Genomic DNA, 18,346 nt, shown 5'->3' with positions numbered 1-18,346 from the left:
AATACATTCGATTTGATGTATTGCAACACTGTGTGGGGATTAGGCTGTTTACATGGAAAATCTGATTGACCTAGTTAGAGTTCTGCTGCTTGGAGGGAAAAGTTATTTTCTGGGGGAGCTGTGACGACTGGTGAAGAGCTACTCAGATTAGCGACTACGAATAGACCAGAAACCCTGAATGTGCCATAATAAGGTTGCTATGAAAATTAACAGAAAACATAATATGCATGTTCTTGAATACACACACATTACTATGTCTAATTATTTTTGCTTCGCCATTGTTGACACAAAGGCCAAATCAGTTTTGTTCTTGATCTGCCTTTGGACCAATGTAGCTCAGTTGTCCATAGAAACTCAGGATTTTCCTCACTTCCTCCATTTCTCCATACAAGCATATGAAAATCTCATGAGTAATTCCATAACTTCAGTCTCTGCCAGTTTACCAAAAGGCCATTCCAGGCATTATCACTCTACTTCCTAACATAACCTTGATTGTCCTCTGGTCTGCCTTGTGGTGCAGTGATATTGTCTGTATCTCTGGACTGGGAGGCCAGGGTTCAAGCCCCACCTGCTCCAGAGAAGCGTGGTGGTAATAAAGTCTCTGAACAGTTTGATTCGAAAAATAGATTAAATGTTTTTTAAAAAAAAAAAAATTATTGTACTAGGGCCGCTTTGTGGTGCAGTGGTAGTGACCCCTGGAGCAGGAGTCCTGGGTACAAATCGCACCTGCTCCAGAGGTGTGTAAAAATAGATTAAATTAAAAATAAATCTTGATTGTCCGGCTTATCAGTTTACGCCTCTCCTTTTTCCTGTGGTCATTGTTTAATTATTATAAGAGTGCTCTCAAGTAACTTCTATGCCAATTAATAACTCATTCTCTTAAGGGTCCCTTTCAACTTCATTGTAATGGCAAAGGGCCCAGACTCTGAACTTGTGCTGAAGTATTTGATAAGTGAAGTCATTGCAATTGATGGCCTGATGAGACCGTGGTGCTGTACAGTTATAAGTAAGTTAGACCTTTTACCTCTTGGGAAACTAAGATTGTATTTTGCAGCTTTTGCAACTGAAATTTCAAACAACTGGACAGTACGTCTGGAATTAGAGATATCCAGTTATATTTTGCTGCAGGCTATTTATATTGTTCCTGAAGAGCAGTCAATGCTTATTTATTGTATTTTAATATTATTGTTATTTTACCCCCTGATGATTTGAGTAGATAAATAACGATGACATAAATTGATGACTGTTACATGAGGATACTTGAAGGAAAGCAGCCATAATGAGGATGAGAATAAAAGTAAGAAAATGGCGAATGTGTAGATAATCTGGGTAATGCCCAGAGGAGCTTTATGTGGTACTCTTTAATCAATGGTAATATACAAAAAATAATAGGAAAAGATGAGCTGCTTCATAAACTTGTCTCAGACTTCTGATCCTAGAGAATCATAATCAAACATTTCCTGCGCTACCTCTTACCTCCCCTCCTCTCTCCATAGCCATGTAATCTCCTGAAGGTACAAGAAACCAGAGAAACAGAAGAAAATCTCCCCAAGCAATCAATTTGTCAGGAAGGTCTAGCAACAGACAAACCTGAAGGATATATGCAGGTCACCTCAAATAGTGCAGATTGCTATGAAGGAGATGATACGCAATTGGAATGAGCTGCCAGTGGGAGTGGTTGAGGCGGGTACATTAACAACATCTAAAAGTTATTTGGACAAATACCTGGATAGGAAAGATTTTGGAAGGATATGGGCCAAGTGCAGGGAAATGGGGTTAGCGTGATTGGACTTTTTGATTGGCATGGACCAGTTTGGGCCAAAGGGCCTGTCTTCATGCTGTGGGACTCCATAACTCAAAGTGGCTTGAATTTAAAAGCACAACCAGAAATTTGAGTAAGGCATGAAATGCAAAAAAACCAACTTGAAGCTGAGGGCCAGTTAACAGACGACTTTCTCAAGCAAATGTTCCCAGGAGAATGTAGATGGAGAGAACTCTAGAAATACTTGACCTCAAACAGTATGTGAGATGGGACTGAAACTGGGCTTCCAATGATTCATCTGTATGTTCAGATAGAGAAGTTATTAAGCAGATAAAATGCTCATGGAAGCTTCTTGTGAAAGATTGGACAAACAAGCTGCAGAGGGCAGGAGGTGATAAACTGCTGCATTTGGAGGATTGAGGAGTTGTTGCTGATTAGAAAGCTGAGAGAAATAAGATATTAGAGCAAACTTAGTGACAGAAGTAATTGGGAGGAGACAAAGAATAACAGTGTGATATGAATTAGACGAGAGCGAGAACACTAAACATTTTATTTGATCCAAGTTTGAACCAGAATAATATGTAATCTTTCACATCTGTTTTTAACAATTTCCAAATTTTCCCTTTTGATCACTTATACTATAATCCTTTTCACAAGGGTATATTATTATACTGCATTGTAATAGTAATGGGTGATTTTCTACAGCCTTCAAATGTTAATGGGGATAATTAAATGAGGCTTTTTGAGGATTACTTGCAAATTTAGCTTCCTGAATGCTACCCCAAGGATATTTGAAGCTGACATGTGACAGCTTGAATTTTTAATTCTTGTAAGTCATAAGAAACCAGAGACTTAGCCACACCAGATACACAAACACAGGCTACAAAAGCAAGTCAGTGACTGAGGATTCTGCAGGAAGAAACTCGATTCCGATTCCTGATAAATTCTCCTACCATCAGCAAGGTACAAGTCAAGCATTGAAGGAAAGCTGTCCATTTAGCTGGCTGAGTGCAGCTTCAACAACATTCCCAAAACTTTGCATCATCCAGGATCTAGCAAATCACTGAGTTGGCATGCCCCCCCCCCCCGCCATCCTTCAACTTAAACATTTGTTTCCTCAAAGTGTGTAAGTGTGTGCCATCTACAAGATACACAGCAGCAACTGAAAACAAAAAAATGCTGGAGATCACAGCAGGTCAGGTAGCATCCATGGAGAGAAAGTAAGTTAATGTTTTAAGTTTAGATGACTCTTCAAATGTGGAGGGGGCAGAAACCCTTCAGTACATTGTTGATATCATCTCTGCAACTCCCATCGACCCAGGAGGACAAGGGCAGAAGATGCATGAAAACACAACTGTGAATAAGTTCGCTTCCAAGCTACATGTCACTCTGGCTCTGAAATAAATTGCTTTTTTGCATCATTGCCTGGAATGAAAAACCTGCAACTCTGGATAGATTGGAGAAGCTGGCAGCTGCTCCCGTCTGAGGGGTGGTGATTGGAAACGAAATGACGGTGAAAACATTTTTGCGTAACAACAGTGGGAATCTGGAATGTGATGCAGGCTGATTCAATTGAGGCCTTCAGGGGAGATCTGAATAATTGTCTGAAAAAGATAAGTTTGTAGGTGCTAGATGAGGTGCTCCTGCAGAGAGCCAAATTCACACAATGGGCTGAATGGTCTCCATCTGAGCTGTGTCTGTTCCGTGATGCCATGATTTCCTAACCTAACAGCATTTAGGCAATTTCACAGGCTGCGGTGGTTAAATAAGGTGATGTTGCATCACCTTTTTCAAGTGCAATTAGAGTTGAGCAATTAGTGAAATTTTAAAAATTCTGTACAGTATACTTAAAAGTATGATGTAAAGTTTCCTTACAAACCAAATGCCTTCAAATTTATTGTGGTGACGTTTTCAGATTTTTTTTTTCAGTCAGGCCATGTTTTAAAGCAAAGCAATATTTGTATATAAAAGACTGCGGCAATTCCCTGTTGAATCAACACATGAATTTGTATGATGTTTACCAGGAAATAGAAATACCACTGATGAGCATCTTAGATTTATGCCTTCATAGTTTGCTCCAGTATGGTTTTGGTATGTTTGTGTTAATGTATGTTCAAATTATTGTGATTGCATGTGTTGGTTGTAAGCTTCATACAATTAATTGCATCCAGTTGTGCAAGATTGTAGAATTTATATTGATAATCTGGATAGATAATCTATTGTAAGATTTTGTTTTAGAATGGAAGACAAGAAAGTTTAGCTATGGAAGTTACAACTGAGTTAGAACGGTGGGTACATTGACTTACTTTGCTTCATGATTTTCTCGTCTTATTAGTTTGCAGTTTCAGCAAGACCATCTAGTTTGACGCATTAAGGAATGATGATGTAATTCACAGAAGAGGTACAATCTTAATATGGTGTAGATTTGGAGGTTCTAGACAACTGAATTAGTCACAATTTCACAGTAACACTACAAAACAGGTGTATGAAGAGGTGACAATGTTTCCTCAAGACCTTTCAGGATCTTTCTCACTTTAATCTAGTCAGCCTTTACTCTTCTGAACTTCATTGGAACTGAACCCAATCTGTCCAACCTACCATAAGACAGCACTCGATCAACGTGTCAAGCAAGTAAACTTTCTCTGAACTACCTCCAAGTCTCCAAAAAAAAAAGTTTTTTATAAAGGAAAATTGTTGATAGAATGTGGGCATTGCTGACTGGGCCAATGTTTATTTGAGAAGGCAGTGGTGAGCTTTTGCCTTGAACCCATGCAGGCCACTAGCGAAGGTAGTTCAGTACCACCTTCCTAAGGGTAACCATTTGGTGGGCAATAAATGCTGGCTTGGCCAGCATCATCCAGATCCGATGCATCAGTTAAAATTTAAAAATCATTAAATAATGAAGTTAAAGCTGCACACAATAATTGATCGGTGTCCTAATTTGAACCTAACATCTTTACATTTATGTTCAGATTTTCTCAAAATAAAGGAAAACATCGAAACATACAGCCACTTAAAAAAAAAAGGACCGGGGTGGGCCATTCTGTCTTTTGAACCTGTTTTACCATTTACTGTGATCGTTTAACTCTATACCCTATTCCCACTGCCTCCCCATAACTTATGATCCCTTCAGCCCTCAGATGACATCTAACTCCTTGAGCACATTCAATGTTTTGGTCTCAACTGCTTTCTGTGGTGGACAGTTCCACAGGCTCTTCACTTTGTCAATGAAGAAATTCTTAGATAGAGACTCTTAATTTTGGACACTCTGCTCGTCAGGTACATCCTTGCATTTATCCTGCCTAGTCCTGTCAGAATTTTGAAGTTTTCTTCGATCCCCCACTCCTCATTTTTCTTAATTTCCGTGAAATGATGGGGGTGGGAGGAAGGTGTTGGGGTAGAGCTTTAACCAGTAGAGCTAATATTGCTGGCTTCTAAGTAATTATCTGTAGCTAGAATTTTTTTTATTTGTTGAGTACTAATTCTTGTTAAGTAAGAATATTAGTCCAGTTTTTCTGTTAATCTGAGTCTGAAGAAAGATAAATTGGGGAATTTTGCAGATCTTTATAAAAGTCTTTAACTTTTGTGTTGATGTTGGGAATATTGGGGATAGATTTCTAATGCGCTATCCTACTGAGACGTAATGCACTTTTCTACTAGTTAGCCAATCATCTATCCATGTTAAAATGCTACTCCCTGCACTATGAGCTTCTATATAGTATTTTTTAATATGGCACCTTGTCAAACAACTGCTGAAAATCCATGGACACAGTACCTGCAGGATCCCCTTTATCCACAACTCATTATTTTCCTTTAAAGAACTCCAGTAAATTATTGAAACATGATTTCCCTTTCTCAAATCCCTGCTGACTAGTTCTGATTACCTAGAATTTTTTCTAAGTGCCCAGCTATAATCTCCTTGGTGATCAACTTGAACAGCTTCTCCTACAACAGATGTCAAGTTTATTAGCTTGCCTTGATTTCTGTTTCCCTACCTTCTTGACTAGATGAGTTACATTTGCTACTTTTTAGTTCAGTGGAACTTTTCCAGGATCTAAAGCACTTTTGAGAATTAACACCAGAGCATACAGTTCTTCATTAAGCACTCAGTCCATCAGGATCTGGAGAGTTTATCATTTATGCTCAGTATCAATTCCCAAGTGATTGTAGTTTCACCAAGTTCCTCTCTCTTTTCCACCTCCTAATTTACAGCATTACTGAAAAGGTTTTTGATTCCTGTACAATGAAGATGGCAGTATTTTTTCATTTCATAAGCTATTACCTTATTATCTACTATTATCTCCCATTCTTAATCCAGTAAAGGCCAGGTGTGTATATTGTTCCGGGAGCATTGCCAACCAGGACCTGGTCACACGGTGGCATTATGCTTTTAAAAAACAATTTGAAAGGTTTTTCTTTGAAGCTGTATAATAGTGGATGTTGATGTGACTTTAATTGTTTCCAGCTATGCTCCTAGAATAAATGAATAGGTGTTTTCAACTTTAAAGACTGCATTGACAGCAGATGTATGGTATCCTTGCCATTTAATTTCTGTTGATATAACGGCCATTAATCCAATGGAATTGCAACCCAGATATTTGTTTATCTATTGCTTTCCCCCAGTGATTGTCTGTCTAATAAATTAGAAAAGGGAGGTACTGAACCAATTGGGTACATCTGCTTGCTTGTGTCAGATCTTTTGAGATTAATGTAGTTGATTCAAACGAAACCATTGGAACCCATTTCTTAGGACGTGCAATTTTTGATGATTGTAATGCAGTATTTATTTGTTTATTGTGCTATCACCAAAATCAGGGTGCCAATAGCACAAGATGGTGAGACAATTGAGTTTTAATAATGGCTTGTGTCAAAAACTGACAACTGAGAAAAGCTGTATTCACAACCACTGAGGTATCCCCCTCCCTTGTCAATTTCCGGATAACACATCAATGAGGAACCAAAACAAAAGGCATGATGTTCCTCAATTGCTTATTTGACTGTGATTATCAGGGTTAAGTTAGAGGGGTTTTGCATCAGACACTGAAATCTTTTGCACCAAATTGAATGCATTCTGTAGCGTAGAGAACCTGTTTGGTCCAACTGGTCTGTGCTGATATTTATACTCCACACAAGCTTTTTTTTTCTTTCCTGTGTGTCAAATCCTGTCAGCAATCTTTCTAGTCTAAATTAGAAAATGGCGACAATGGACCAGTTGAAAATGTGGGCATTGAGCAACCAAGCAGTATAGCAGTGGATAAAAAAAAGGTGCCAAAAAGACTGGCAGCACTCCACATAGCAAAGTTCCCAGGCCTGGATGGGATTTACTCCAGATGTGAGGTAAGGGAACAAATTGCAGAGCTAGTGACAGAAATTTTCCAGATCCCTCTGAATATTTGATTAGAACTGGGGGATTGGAGACTTTGAAAATGTGAAGCAGTTTAAGAAAGGCTCCGAGGATAACCCAAGAAACTACTGACCTGTCAGCTTGATAGTGGAAAAACTGATTAAGTCCATAATACAGGATAAGATAAATATGTCCTTCAAGAAAAATAATGAGAGTTCTTTCGTAAATTGGGTAAATTGAGTCCTTTGACAAGGTGGCACAAGCAGTGGATCAAGGTATTGCTGTGATGGCATATGTTTCAACTTTCAGAATGCAGTGCTACATGGCAGGTTCATTGGCAAATTAGAAATGTTTGGTATTGATGGGTCCTTGGTGTAGAAATTGGCTAAAGGAGAGGGGCTAGGTATAGATGAATATTTTGCAGACTGGAAATGAGTTGAAAGTGGTGTTCCTGAGCGATCACTGTTGGGACCCTTGCTTTTTGATTTGTATAAGAAAAGTCTCTAAATTTGTAGATGATACTAAGCTAGGGAGAACAGTGGATTGTGGGGATGACATTGAGTGACTTCAGACGGATATTGACAAGTTGGTCAAATGGCACACAACTGGAAGATGAATTTCATCGCAGAGAAATTTGAAGTAATGTATGTTGGTAGAAGAAACATGAGAAGACTGTACAGACTCAATGGTACAACTTTGAGGGGAGTACAGAAGTAAAGGGACCTTGGGGTTCAAGTGCATAACTCTGAAGATGATCAGAAAAGTTAAAGCACTTATTAAGGTTTAGGGGAACCTTTGGGTTTATAATTAGAGTGGTGGAATAAAAGCAAGGAAGTGATGCTGCACCTGTACAAATAGGTTATACATTTGGAGTATTATCTTCAAACTGGGCACCTTATTTAAGCATGTGGCACTGGGAGTAATCCAAAGACTACAACCTTTTGAGGTCTTTAGTCTACTGCTTGGCTCCCTAAATTTTTAATGCAAGACCTCATCCCTCATTCTCTCTATATCATTGATACCATTGTGTGTACCATTGCCTCTGGCCTATCCTCCCTCTTCAGGATGCCTTACAGCCACTAAGTGATATTTCTGATCTGGCAGCAAGGAGACAACATACCATCTTGGAGTTACATCTGCCACCACAAAAATGCCTGTCCAATGAATACCCTACCACTGTCACTCCTTTCTTCCTTCCCTCCTGTGCAGTCTTCACTCCCTTGAGGAATGAGTATCTCGTCAGCTTCCAAAAGTGGAAAAGCAGTTTGTGAGCAGGCCCCAGGGGACTTCTGCACTAACTGCCTGATTCCCTTTGCCTGGTGGTCAGCTGCTACCTCGTTTCCTCCAGTCTCTTTAGCAGCAGCGTGACTACCTCTCTAAATGTGGTCTTCTCGTAATTTCCCGTTTCGGTGTGCCACAGTGTCTTCAACCACTGCTTGAACTCTGAAACGTGGAGCGTTTCTTCCACATGTGGTCATCTAGGATGTTGGTGGGGTCCATGACTTCCCACATATGACAATTACTGATTTCATTTGGCTGCACACACCCATCATGAGTTAAACTTAAATTTGCTTAGTCTGACTTGTTAACTTTTCTAATTAGTTAACTGTTAAGATGCTTCCTTTACTTTTGTGACTTTTTATTCTCTGACTTTTACTTATCCCTGGTGCTTCTCCGTTCAACCCTTGGTGTTCTTCCAGCTCTTGGTCTTTGGTTTGTCCCTGTCCCCACTGATCTGTGCAAGTAATTAGGAAAACAAGACAGAACAAAAAGAAAGGCTCCCTCCCTCATTTCACCTAATTCCACACTGACCAAACTGCCACACCTCACTCACTGCTGGCTGCACTTCTTCCTCATGCTTATCCAGGTTTCCCTTAAATGTGGTTTGTCTCAAATACTTCTGCTTGTGAACCTTGTGTGCTTATGTTTTCGATAAAGAAACTTCTTCTGAATTCCCTATTGGATTTGTTATGGCTACCCTATTTTATGTCCAAAATTACAATGCTGAGGGTGCTGGAAATGCAAAATAAAAACAAATGCTGAAGCAGAGCAGTTTTGGCAGTGTCTCTGCAGAGAGAAACAAGCATTTCAGGTCTGTGACCTTTTCACCAGATCTGGAAAAGGTAAAATGTGATAGGTTTGAGCAAGTGAAAGATGGGAAAACCGAAAGGTAAGGTCTGTGATGGAGGGCAGGAGAAATTAAATTGTAAGACATCTATGGGTCTGAACTGCACTGACTAGTTATGGGACAAAAAAGATGGGTTTTTTTTGGCACGATATTTGTATCTTTGCATTACCAACCTTTTTTACTACTGTATCATGAAACCTGTGATCATATATTCTCTCTTGGCCTACTGTTTATCACAGACTATCCTTCTGTTGTTCCCAGCCTTTCTCTACATTCCAACTGAGCCCCTTTTACTTATGCAACTGTGATGTTTTTAACTTTAGTTCTGCTGACCTTTTCCCATTTCCACAGATGCTGTCCATCCTGTTGTGCACTTCTAATGTTTTCTATTTTTAGTTTTAGTTTTTTTGTTAGTCCTAGTGTTTAGGAAAATAAATGAAGCATCTTTCTATGTCTAATCTGTCAAAATCATCCATAATCTTGAAGATCACTGTCTTATAAAGATACTTTGAGGATCTACCACTGTTGTGGTGCTGGTTGGAGAGAGTTATGTCTTTGAAATCTTTGGATTCTCAAACCTCTCTTATTGCTGTAGTGATATTGTACTTTGACTATGGATGATGAGTTGTATAGAGATCAGTGAGCCCTGGAGCTGCAAGTTGTTATACCAGAAAATAAATCCCCTGATTTCATTTTGGAAAATAATGTACTGCTAGCATTTTGTTGTGGGGGTGGAGGATGGAATGTTTTTGTTTGCTTAAAGAGAAAGGGATGTAAGGTGATAGAAATTTTCATGCCCTGTGCAAAACAACTGTAGCATCTTTACGTTTTATGTTGACTTGAAAGACTTAAGTACATGTTGTTGACATTTTGTACTAGTCACTAAATGACCACTAAATTTGCCTGATCTGTGGAACTGGACTGACAGATCATGGTTTAAACTCTGAAGTATTACTAGCCCCACTGTACTATATTTTATGTTGTGACAATTACCACAAAGTATAACATAGCATTACAGATCTATTATGTTTGTTACAAATGTGGAATTATGTAATTAGCTCCAGTGCTAAGTGAGATGAATGTGTTCAGAATATTGCAATTATGTTAAAACCATGATTTTTACAATGTAATTGTTACCTTCCCTTTCTCAAGCTGGCAGAGTTTGAACTTAAGTGTAGATATAGAGCACCCTTTTGCTCGACTTTTAAATGCAGTAATCTTGTAAAATGAACTTTATTGAAAGCAAAATACTGTGGATGCTGGAAGTATGAAATAAAAACAGAATTGCAAGGAGTGCTCATGTCTTGCAAAATCTGAGCGAGAAATTTGACTTACTATTTCAAGTCAAACTGGCACTTCTGAAGAATCCTGTTTATTCAAAATTAATTCTGATTCTCTCCACAGTTGCTGATAAATTTCCTGCATAGTCATGGTATTTTCATTTTTGTGTTTTTCCTAAATTAAGCATCAATGAAGTTTGTAATTCTTTGAACAAGTAAAGTATCGCAAGCAGTACTGTGTTATGATCACATCTATTAATCAGTCAAACCAATAGCACTAGCAGTGTCATTGGCCCATTCTGGCCCAGGTCTGTGGGCAGAATGATGGCAGTAATTTAAGATCATGCCATTGAGGAAGTTTGTGAATTTCTGTACTGGAGTGAAAAATGAATTATGTGATTGTCATTAACTTAAACCTGCGAAGATGGTGCACAGAAGTTCCTCTTTCTATACTTTAACCCTGTATTTTGGTCACTGGAAATTACTTAACGTTTTACACTTTAATAGTGATGACTTGATACATTATAATAATTGTTGCAGAAAAGTCTTCTCCAGTAAAATTGGAATGTATCTCATTTGAAACGTCTTGGAGAGGCGTGGCGCACATTAAAAAATCACATCCAGCGGTCATCTTCAAATCTTTGCCGCCCCGCTGCCCTGTTTGTCATTTCAGTTTGCAAACAGCTATTATGTAACTTTGCTATTTTTAGATCTCCTGAAATTTGTACTGGATGTTCATGCTGACTGACTTGTTGAGTATTTAGTATAAATCTGTTGGTTATATGTAGCCAAAGATCAAAGCTGCGTGGTTGAGATAAAATATTTGGCATAATGCTCTCCTGCACTCTGGTGTTGCAGAACCATCGCTCACTTTCATCTGTTAAGTTGAAGTAATTTTCCAATTACAACCTATTGAAAATGGATATAGATGCTTGACAGAAGGCAGTTTATCTACTTTTCTATTTACATAATGCTTTAAATCGATCAATTTTTTTCATTGCCATTCCTGTAACTTAATTTTTCTTGTAATCTCTCCCTTGAAATCATTGTGATGTCTACCTTCGAAAGTTTAGAGAATAATAGAATAGTTACAGTAATTCAATCCACTGTGCAACTTTATGCCCAGCTGGACATCAGATACAGAGAATCAAAGTGAAAGAAAATTTATTCCGATATAGATATCAGAAGTATACTGCAAATAAATCTTAGGTTGGATGTTCCAGACCATTTGCTTTTAGCATCAGTAACTTCTATCTACACCATTGGGCCACTTTGAGCCACATTAGCAAGTTTGAGTAAGTGTTCACCATTTGCGTGGCGAAGAGGAGACGACAATGTCAGTCAGATGTGAAAATTATTGATCTTTTCTTATACACTGTATTAAAACAACAGCCAACTTTGTGCCCTGTGTAAATAAGTTAATTTTGGATTGGGTCATCAAATTTCAGATCTCTTCGGTCACTGATGGAGGTTATCATTAAATTCCTGGTTGTCAAAAGTTATTGAAGAACATATGCATGTTCAGTGGTAATGTTGTATGACAGTGTTTGTAGAGCAGCTATATCTGCCAGCTGGAGTATCGAATTAATGAGTATGTTTGTGTTTTGTACAGGTAAAGCCAAAGGGGAAAAAGAGAAACTCCCAGAGCCACAAACCAACAAAGGTAATTTTTAAAAAATCTAGTGTGTGTAGAGATCGGGCAGTATGTCCGTGCGCACATGCTGGTATGATCTGGAACAGTACTACATTTACCACAAATGAAGCTGTCACAATAAGTCAGGATCACAAAAGTTGCTTGAATTTCATTGTAAATATCTGCTATAATTCATATCCAGGGTTTTAATGTTCAGTAATACTAGCACTTTTCATCTGTTAGTTTCCTGACCACCTTAACATCTAACCTGCTTCTGATACTGCACGGATACATATTTGGTGTTGAATGATAACTATTTGTGTCTTAATTAGAATTTAGAATTAACATCAAATATAAAAATGTGTGACACACCAGTTGAAATTAACACTTGAAACATGTATTTTGTATATGTATCACTTCTGCATATAAAAGCTAAACATGTTATTTGCCAAATATCCCCAATCTAAGATTGTGACTTTTTGTGATAACATTATCATGGCAAATCTTTTCATTATAGTTTGAGGATGGGTAATGAATTGTTTTAACTTGGCCTTTGCTTTTCAGACCAACAAGTGTGCTGAAGTCATAAAAATAGGCATATCAAATGTGACCGAAGTTTAAATTCTAAAGCTGTAATTTGTATGTTTTTGACCGTATTCTGGAAGTGAATGTACTCAAGGTTTTATTGGAGTAATTTGGAGTCTATAATTGCTCCGAGGGACAGCTACAGACATTTGGATGAAGCAGTAGCTTCTATGGACATTGGAAAATTATTTGTTAAAAATATTTTTTTCTATAGGATTTTTTCCTTTTTCTTTCTGCTTTTATTGTAAATTCTATTAACTTTGTGCTGGCAATATGCATTTGTGAGCTCCAATACAGTAGTAATGGGAGGAGAGATGTATTTGCATTTTTCTTTTGTTTAAATAAAACTATAACAGTATTTATATTGTGTAAAATTGGGACAAGCGTAAGCAAAGACCAATTGACACCACTGCAACAAGATAATGGCAAACCTTCCACATCAGCCCCATTGTCTGAACCATCCTCCTATCTCCTGATTGCCTCAGCCTCCAGAAATCGATTAATCTCAGTCTTGGCTATAATTATTAATTTAGCATCTACAGCCCTCTGGAATAGAGAATTTCCAAGATTTACAACCCAGTAAGTGACAAAATCCGTCCTCATAGTAGTTGTATCTTATTAGTTCTAGACTTTCCAGGCAGAGGAAATAGCCTCTTGAAATCTATCCTGTCCTGTTAAGCCCATTAGTAATTTTGTACATTTCAATGAGACCATATATTTTACCATAGTTCTCATGGGATAGTTAGTGCATTCCAGAAACCAATCTAATGACTCTTTGTTGCACCCTCTCAAAACAGAGCATAAGTTATGTCTGGGAGTAGGGCATTTGCTCCCTTGAGCTTACTTTGCATTTCTATTTGCAGTTCTACTTTAAACATTAAACCTAACAGCCTTTCCTCCATCGCAAACTGGGAAAGAGGCTTCCACAGGCTCAACCATCCAAGAGAAAACCTATCTCCTCAACTTAGTCTTAAATGGGAGACCCAATTTTATTTTAAATTGTGTACCCCATCGTTCTCGTTCCTTCTATGAGGTAATATGCTTTCAGTATCTGCCCTATGAAGTCCTCTCAATAACTCCGCAGATGCTGCCAGACCTGCTGAGTTTCTCTAGCTGTAACTCCAGATATGGTCTCAGCTGTGTTCTGTACAACTGAGCAGAATAACTCTATTTTCATATTCTGATGCCTTTCAATATATAACAATATTCCATTTTTGCTTCCAAATCACTTGCTATGTCTGCATGCTAAAGTTTTGTGATCATAGCTGATCCAATATTCCTCACGTCCACTTATCTGACCTTTTCTGATGACCCTTGATTCCCCGATTGATAAACAACTTATCTCAGTTTTAAATATGCATAAGGCCTCTGCCTCTCACTAGTCTTGTGGCAAGGAGTTCCAAAGACTTGCAACCCTCTCAGAAGAAATGCCTCCTCACCTCAGTCTTAAATTGGCACCCCTTTATTCTGATACAATGCTCTCTTGTCCTACACACTTGCATGAGGGGAAACAATTGTCTCCGCATTTACCCTGTCAAGCTACATAACAATTCTATATTTCAATGAGCTTATCTTTTTCATATGTTAAATTACAGTGAGTAGAATCCCAGACTGTTTAATCTTTGCTCATAGCCCCTCCGTGCCAGTGATCATCTTTGTGCACCTTCTCTGCCTCCAATATATAATATCTTCTCTTAAATAAGGGGGCCAAAATTCTTGCAGTACTCCAAGTATGGTCCCATCAGCACTGTGTACAGTTGTAGTAAAGCTTTCCTACTCTTGTACTCCAACTCCCTTCAAATAACAGCCAACCATTAGCCTTCCTGATTACTTGCTGCACATGTATGTTAGCTCCATGTGTTTCATGTACAAGTATCCCCACATCCTTTATGTTTTCCCATTTGCCAACTTTGTGCCCACTTAACCTATCAATATCTCTCTCTAAACTGTATCCCCCCTCTTAGCCTACGTTTCCATCTATTTTAGTTTCATCTGCAACTTTGGCTACAAAACATTCACATCCTTTATACTGTAAACAGTTGCGTTCCCAGCACTGATCCCTTTGGAATCCCACTGGTCATGGGTCACCAACTAAAAAGAATCCCTGAATCCCGGTCGCTGAATTGGAACTGTAGGTAGCTGAGAATGTAAGCCAGTGTTGTTTTCAAATTTAAAATCTTTTGATCAGAGTATATCTGTTCAGGATAGAAGTTGTTCAGTCTTGGGAATGCATAAATGTAAATTGTTTACTATTATTGTTTTTTATAGTTTAGAATTTTGCTGTGATACGCTTATTGGCTGACAAATATTTTATGCTTTGTGGGGATGCAGCGAACCAAGGTGGCCGTTTCAATCTTTTGAGCCTTTCTGTTCTCAGAAATGCTTCTAAACTTGCTAACAGCCGTCTGGATTGCTGAGTCTTGGCCGATCTGTAATGAACTCAAGCCAATTGGATGCTAGTTTTGTCCAATCACAAAAACAGATTTCTTTTTGTATTTGTAGGACTCATTGGTTTGGGGGCTGATGAAGGGAAGGGAGTAGAAGAGACATTCAACTGCAACCTTAGCAATTTGAGCAGTTTCAAATTAAAAGTAATAGTTTTGCAACTGAATTTTGCTTTTATTTTCTGTCTTCCTTTTACATCAACACATTGAGCTGAAAAAGGGATCAACTAATTGCTGCAAATTGTTCTGAAGGAGTTGGTTAAACATACTTAGCCGATGTGTGTGTGTGTTCTCTGATAACATTATTTGAATTGTAATTTAGGATTGTCAAACCTAGACATGTTGGATTGTTCAAGGCTTGTTTAAGGTCAAATCAATAACAAAGAAAAAAATAATTTGCTGAATTCTTATCAAGTTCCTGAAATATCTGAGCATTACAATTCAATATTTTAGGTTATTTTTACATTGGCATAAAGCAAGTCCAGTATACTTAGAATGGTGATTTTGTTTAAGTGACACAAAAAGCATCAACTTGTCCAAAGCCTTCTCTGATGTCTGGGTTTTAAAGTGATGTCACCTAATGACTATTTCATCGTTGTACTTTGTCTTTTCACTCTCTAAATTTCAGTTATTCCTGTATCACAAATAACTGTCCAACCATTCTTTGAATTAATATCATTAATGTTGTCTTCTCTTTAACTGATTAGGTCGTCCTTCTCGAACTTGACCTTCACCTTGAAAGCAATTGGTCATTGTATCTGATTGGAAAATTTCTAGTTCCCACTGTTAGTGCTGGTTCCAATTGTATCTGTTCAATAACAGATCCAGGTATTCTTTATACAATCAGAACAGTCTCCCCAGTGTCCATCCTTCGTCTTCTCCTCATCCTTTTCATTATGGTGACAGAATCTAGAAGCATGGGATCAGGAACAGTGTTTATGCTTGACTTTATCTTTTTAACAATTGTTGATTCAAAGTCAGTTGTTGATCATTCTTAATTCTATCTGATGTTTTTGAAAGTTTCTCCAGCTCAATATAGGAAAGACAAAACCTGTAGTCATTAATTTAGTTCCTATAAACTTCTAAACATTTGCTTTCTCAGCTGCCGTTTCTGGATCCTTTTGGTGGATGACATCTTTGTATCTTATTTGATTTTTGAGCTGACTTTATTCCTCAACATCTGTTCCTATCACTGCAATTCTTATCATTTATCATTGCAGTACTAGCCTTTTTCAGGGCTAACTGTCCTGCAGATTCCATTTCAGGTTTTTTTTTATATATAGTGGCTTTATTTTTACAATACTTTTCTAACTGGCTTCACTATTTTTAGCCTTCATTTGTTCTAAGTCATGTGAAACAGTTTTGCTTGCATACCCTGTCCCTGAGCTTTCACTAACATGGCCCAGGCCAGACTCCACTGGTTCCCTGTGTTGCCATAAATCAAGTCCAATTTATCCCTCATGCAATCATATTTTAACATCAAAAGTTTTTTCTTTAAATAGTGACTTGAAAATAGAGCAATAACATTTTTCTCTCACATTAGGGATCTTAAAATAGAAGTCCAGACTCTGAACTAGATTCTCAAGTGTTAGCTCGATTAATTTCAAATTGTAGAATTATATAAATGTCAGTCACTGAGCAATATTATTCCTCACAAGTTATCACTAGAATTTCAGTGAAATGTAGGGAAGTTTGCCTTTTTTAATGCAGTTGTATGGTAGCCTTTCCTTTCCATAAGGTTGGTTAGCTGGACTGTTGGTTTGTGATGCAGTGATGCCAACAACACTGGTGCAATTTTCATCCAGGCTGAGATCACCATGAAGGCTGTCTTCTCAAACTCACCCCTTTGCTGTTACGTAGTGACCCTGAGGTTAGACCTACTGCCAGTCATCTCTCTCTTTAATGAGAGAGCAGCCTGTGGTGCTCTGACATTATGGCGATGCTCACTTTCACTTCATTTTGTTTCATTGTGCTAAGGATATGCAAAACTGTCAGACTTGCCTGCTTGAATTGTAACGGTCACCTGGATTGCATATGATATGTAAGGCTTTCTGCCCAGCTTGAGTTGAGCCAGGAGATTGTTTGCAGATGTGTAATATGGGAGTGATGTACCAGTGAATATAATTCTTTCATTGGTGGTGGTGATGAACAGTTTGAGGTGATAAATTAAGTTTGAAGAAAGATCTTTCATTTCTAAAAGCAGCTATCATGTTATATGACATTTTTAACCATTCACAGTAACCACAATTTTTTAAAGAAAATTCACTGTTACAGGCAAAAAATTTGCACTGAGGAAAATCGCAAACGCAGTAAATGAGACAAATGAAAACAGAAAATGCTGAAAGATCAACAGATCAGACAGCATCTGTGCAGAGAGAAACCGAGTTAACGTTTGAAGTCTGATGTTTTCTCAAAACATGCAATCTACAATCTGTGTTTCATGTTTATAACCATCTGACCCAGTAAAAAAGGACACTTCAGTTAACTTCAGCATGGTTTTGCTCCAGTTCCATTACATCAAACAATTCAATAATACCAAATATTTGCAAGCCAACAGCCAAATTGCTTACTGCAAAGTCCCACAAGTAGCAATGAAGAATCTTAAATTGATAAATGTTGTATCATAAATGGTGACCAACACCAAAAGAGTCTTTTGCTTTGGCCATCTGATGTCTCCATTTGAAGATAGTGCTTCTCCAGTAGTAAAATAAATTGTCATTACCTGAGGGCTTCTGCCTCGATAAATAGGCAAAGTCTTTTATCTGGGGTCAGGGAATCCAGAACTAGAGGGCATAGGTTTAGGGTGAGAGGGGAAAGATATAAAAGAGACCTAAGAGGCAACTTTTTCACGCAGGGGGTGGTACGTGTATGGATTGTGCTGCCAGAGGAAGTGGTGGAGGCTGGTACAATTGCAACATTTAAGAGACATTTGGATGGGTGTATGAATAGGAAGGGTTTGGAGGGATATGGGCCGGGTGCTGACAGGTGGGACTAGATTGGGTTGGGATATCTGGTCGGCATGGATGGCTTGGACCAAAGGGTCTGTTTCCATACTGTACATCTCTATGACCATCCTTTCAGCCAGAGAGTTCTAGATCCCTACAATCTTTTGGATTAAAAATATCCTTCTCAACTCTGCTCTGATTTTTCCACAGATTGCATTAAATCAG

At 38.2% G+C, this 18,346-nt stretch overlaps 1 protein-coding gene across 2 annotated transcripts in view; it reads left to right on the top strand.

Annotated features, from left to right (window-relative positions):
• akap10 (A kinase (PRKA) anchor protein 10) overlaps positions 1–18,346 on the top strand; it is a 66,724-nt gene that overhangs the window by 9,406 nt on the left and 38,972 nt on the right. For both annotated transcript variants that reach the window (XM_072589848.1, XM_072589846.1), the window contains exon 2: positions 12,127–12,177. In XM_072589848.1, coding sequence (XP_072445949.1) covers positions 12,127–12,177 — 51 coding nt within the window. The remainder of the gene's footprint in view (positions 1–12,126; positions 12,178–18,346) is intronic.

The sequence above is a fragment of the Chiloscyllium punctatum genome, chromosome 19, assembly GCF_047496795.1.
Source record: "Chiloscyllium punctatum isolate Juve2018m chromosome 19, sChiPun1.3, whole genome shotgun sequence".
NCBI classification, from domain to species: domain Eukaryota; kingdom Metazoa; phylum Chordata; class Chondrichthyes; order Orectolobiformes; family Hemiscylliidae; genus Chiloscyllium; species Chiloscyllium punctatum.
Note: the sequence above shows the minus strand (reverse complement) of the source record. Positions and strands in the feature narration are given on the sequence as shown.